Raw genomic sequence first — 4,098 nt, 5'->3', positions numbered from 1 at the left:
ATATACTTAAAATTAACAACTTACTTATTCTTAAACTCTGGCTGCAGAGGCTTTCGGCTTTTCAAAATATTTACTCTAACTATATTTAATTACTATATATAATTTTTAATGAAAAACAATTTTTGGTTTTTGTAAAAACTTTGAGCAAAAGTAATTTGTGAGCTAAGTCTCTAAAAATAATTATCCATTAAGTCGCTTCGTTTTGAATCAATAATACAACCTTTTCTTTATGGTGTGTAAAATTTCTTCGCTGGAAGTTTTAATATAGTTAAGCGTTATAAAATATTAACTCGGTTTGAATTATGTATATTGCTTTGTCTAATACTGGATCCAATGAATATACTCAGCCATATTTACAAATGGATTAAACAGTGACAATTGTTTTTGATACCGCTCATAGCCGGGGTATTTTCTCCTCTTATAAAATGACTATAAGTGATTGGCTAAGTGATTTTATTTAAACTGTTTATAAATATGTCGCACTGGAGTGCAATATCATAAGCCATATTTTAGTTATATGCTAGAATTGTAAACTTGTAATAAGTTTATGAATACAAAATTCATTATTCAACACTTATCAATCTATTCATTTAATGTTTTATGATTTCAAAGAAATACAATTTGCGATACATTAATATATATGTAGATATTTATGATTTTAACTTGAAACGCGCCAATATTCAAACTCAAGAACAAACTCAACGCTGTAAATGTAGAAATTTTAATCAACACTGGAAAATTAGCATATCGCAAGCTTATCGATATAAAATCGGCTCATTTCGATATTGAAACCATTCATTAAAATATTTGAATGATTTTTGAATAAAACAAAAATTAATTAATTTGAAATGCATTTTAAATATAAATAGACTCAGCAGAATTGTTATTATTCCGATATTTCATTTAACAATAAATATAAAAGTGACACTACTCTTTCCATGAATGCAATATATACGTTTTTATTACAATTCTCTTCTTTTGAGTGTTTATTGTGTGACCTATTTTAATATACATATTTGTTTTTAAACAAATTCACTTTACAGTAAAAGAAATAATAATAAAAATATTGTTATTTTGATGGAAAAGTAATAGATTTATTGCACATCTTATTAATTTCCATAAGCATTAATTTTTGCTTCTGAGATATTATTTTACTGTTTATATCAAAATTAATAAACTACCATTGAAATTGTCTTCAACTGTCTTTTTTCACAAATGTATCGGTCGTTGTGATTGCAATGTGCATCATTTAGTGCTCTTCGGTCATTTTCCGTTTTTCGAAACCCTAGGTGATCACAATTTTCGTTACCTTTCCAGTTATCAGGTTGATCTCTTGTCCATAACCATGATCCTACATCTTCGCCATTAGTTAACCATACATGCCTCCCTTCCTTTGCTAAGTCATTGCCCGACGTCCAGTAAATGCGTTCAATGGCGTTATCTGACAAGTACTTGTTAATCAACACCCATTCTTCCATTGTTTCGAAGGTTACTAGCTCAGCGTCATGTTTATGACACCGTTCGTTAGCTTCGAACCAGCTCGTCTTTAAATTGCTTTCTATATAATACAATCCATTTCCAATCTTCACAAAGGGTGCCGTGTCAAATTTTGAGTCATTGGAAAATCCTGCGAGCAAAAAAAATTAACAAATTTTACAGTTAGTTGACGTTCGTTCTTCTTTGTTAACTTACCATCCGTGATGTTAGTATTTATTTTGAACGACAAGCTTGTGGCAAATACGCCTAAAAATAATAAGAAGGGCACTTGCATTGAAAGCATTTTCTCTTATCTGAGTTGTCTTATAAAATGCAGCGCTTTATATACTACCGAATGAGAACGTTTTATATGGTGCTATCGCGACTTTACATAAGTGCTAAAAGTCTTTTGATCTTGCTAATAAAGTGTGTCCACAAAAATCGAATTAAAATGAATGAGAAATGCATATTTGTACATATAGTACTTGCAAGAAATGCTACCTATAGCTACAGCTACCTATAGGGTAGAAAGGTAATATGGGTAATTCTCTGAGAGATGTCGCGTGCGACAGTGACAAAAAAAAAAAAAACATAATTTAAAACAATAGGAAAATGTTATTTTTATAGCTCTATATTAGTACTTTAATTAGAGCTAACAATGGTTTTGGGATTTTTTTTCTGTTTTGTTTTCTGTTCTGATAATTGCAAAAATTAACAAATTCACACGGAAAACAAATTCAATTCAAAAAATATGAAGGAATTTGCATATTTATTGTAAAACAGAACAAGTTCCTAAAATCAATCTTAGCTCTAAAAATAGTTCTAACCCAAAGCTTTAAGAAAAACCTTCACTTATTTTTAAACCCTTCTGTCGTCGAACCCGACCCGATATAATAATATTATTAATATTATTAATAATAATAATAATAATAATAATAATAATAATAATAATAATAATAATAATAATAATAATAATAATAATAATAATAATAATAATAATAATAATAATAATAATAATAATAATAATAATAATAATAATAATAATAATAATAATAATAATAATAATAATAATAATAATAATAATAATAATAAGTCTTTCTGATACTTGATAATTTAGTAACAAAAAACCTTCTGCTTGTCACATATATTTCCTGCAGGCACAAATCCTTAATAATATCCTTAGCAAACTTTATCTCTAAATGCTATTGTATGTACCAAAAATCGCGACTCTAGTTTCAAAATGATGCTTGTTACTCGAAATTTTTTTTATTATATCACCATCTCTTATAATGCCTGTGATATAATTATTCTTACGGACAGACAGACGGTTATGTCTATATCGTCTCGGCCGTTGATGCTGATCAAGAATATGTACACATACTTTATTTGGTCGTAGATGCTTCTTTCTGCCTGTTAAGTACATTTTCAAATTCATCGGTATTTCAAAATATCTTTTAAATCTAGAATAAAATACCGCCAAAATGCATACAGTGAAATATTATATGTATAGTATGACAGCACCGCAAGTGCGAATTATACAGTATGAAAAAGCTTTTGCAAACTTATCGATATATCGAAAAAAAAGCTTTTTAATTTCAAACTTCCGTTTAGTGGCATTTGAGTCGAAATGCACATGAGAATGTGAAATAAAAATGCTTATTGCATTACCTGATTCAACTTTATATAGAATTCAAACTTTATATGATGCCAATGAAAATAATATTTGTTGTAACGCTGGCAAAAAGTCTCTCAGAATATATAAATAAATCGAACATCACTGCATTTTCGGTTAGAAATCAAAAAATGAAATATTATTTTGTAAAATTTTATTTGGACTTGTTAATTATGCTGTTTTTAATTATAGAATATATAGAATCATCGTGCACCGATACGTGTTGAAGGGTTTTAAATTTTGAAATTCTGTTTTGCTTTTTAAAGACATTTAGTCTGATAAGATTTTTACCAAATGTTGGCCCCAATTGCTTACTTCCAAATATGACTCATAGGTTTTAGATGAGAATGATCAGAAAAACACAACAGTAAATGAAGGTGCATTGAGTTAATTTTTGCCGACTCTTATTAGTTCTGGAAATCAATTCAATTCCAATCTGCAAAAGTACGGCTAGTAATAATAATAGTAAGATGTAATTAAAGTTACCTTTGATTTATTCATAGTGCGCGTATTCACTATGTCCCCAAAACCCCATGGCATTTTCATAAACTTTATATTCAGAATGTTTATCTCTTCCCTTATGTAGAGTAATTTGTAAACAATGAATAATATGCAATTCAATCGTTTCAGTTATTAATTAATAATTATACTCACGACAAGACTCTCACATAGTTTAAATTTCTACGCCCAAAAGTTTATAAGCGGTTATATTCGATGGTATAACTTAAGAAATGCCACATGAACCATCCCAAATACGAAACGTACGTAATAAAGTTGTTCAAGCTTTCTTAACAAGTGTTAGACAATAACACATATATGCATAATCCATCAAAGAATGTAGGGTTTTGAGCTGAAGATTGAAATAATCTTATGAGCAGTTGATCAATTCATTGTAGAAAGTATAATATCATCTGTAAGATATATTTAATATGTTTATTCGAATACTAATT

The 4,098-nt window shown here is 28.4% G+C and overlaps 1 protein-coding gene across 2 annotated transcripts; it reads right to left on the bottom strand.

Moving 5' to 3' along the window:
• Positions 1–955: 955 nt before the first annotated feature.
• LOC132798299 (C-type lectin 37Da-like) lies at positions 956–1,791 on the bottom strand. 2 transcript variants are annotated; one of them, XR_009633926.1, is made up of 2 exons: positions 1,693–1,791; positions 956–1,583 (listed from the first exon to the last, which is right to left on the bottom strand). XR_009633926.1 is itself a non-coding variant. In XM_060810110.1 (2 exons), exons 1-2 carry the CDS (start codon positions 1,778–1,780, stop codon positions 1,170–1,172), a joined length of 546 nt encoding a protein of 181 aa, XP_060666093.1. In that variant the 5' UTR covers positions 1,781–1,791; the 3' UTR covers positions 959–1,169. The 2 variants fall into 2 exon arrangements, 1 of the variants encoding a protein (XP_060666093.1); XM_060810110.1 differs by having other exon boundaries at positions 959–1,627.
• Between the last annotated feature and the right edge of the window lie 2,307 nt (positions 1,792–4,098).

The sequence above is a fragment of the Drosophila nasuta genome, chromosome 2L, assembly GCF_023558535.2.
Source record: "Drosophila nasuta strain 15112-1781.00 chromosome 2L, ASM2355853v1, whole genome shotgun sequence".
Classification (NCBI taxonomy): domain Eukaryota; kingdom Metazoa; phylum Arthropoda; class Insecta; order Diptera; family Drosophilidae; genus Drosophila; species Drosophila nasuta.
The sequence above is the reverse complement of the archived record's forward strand: the minus strand, read 5'-3'. Positions and strand labels throughout refer to the sequence as shown.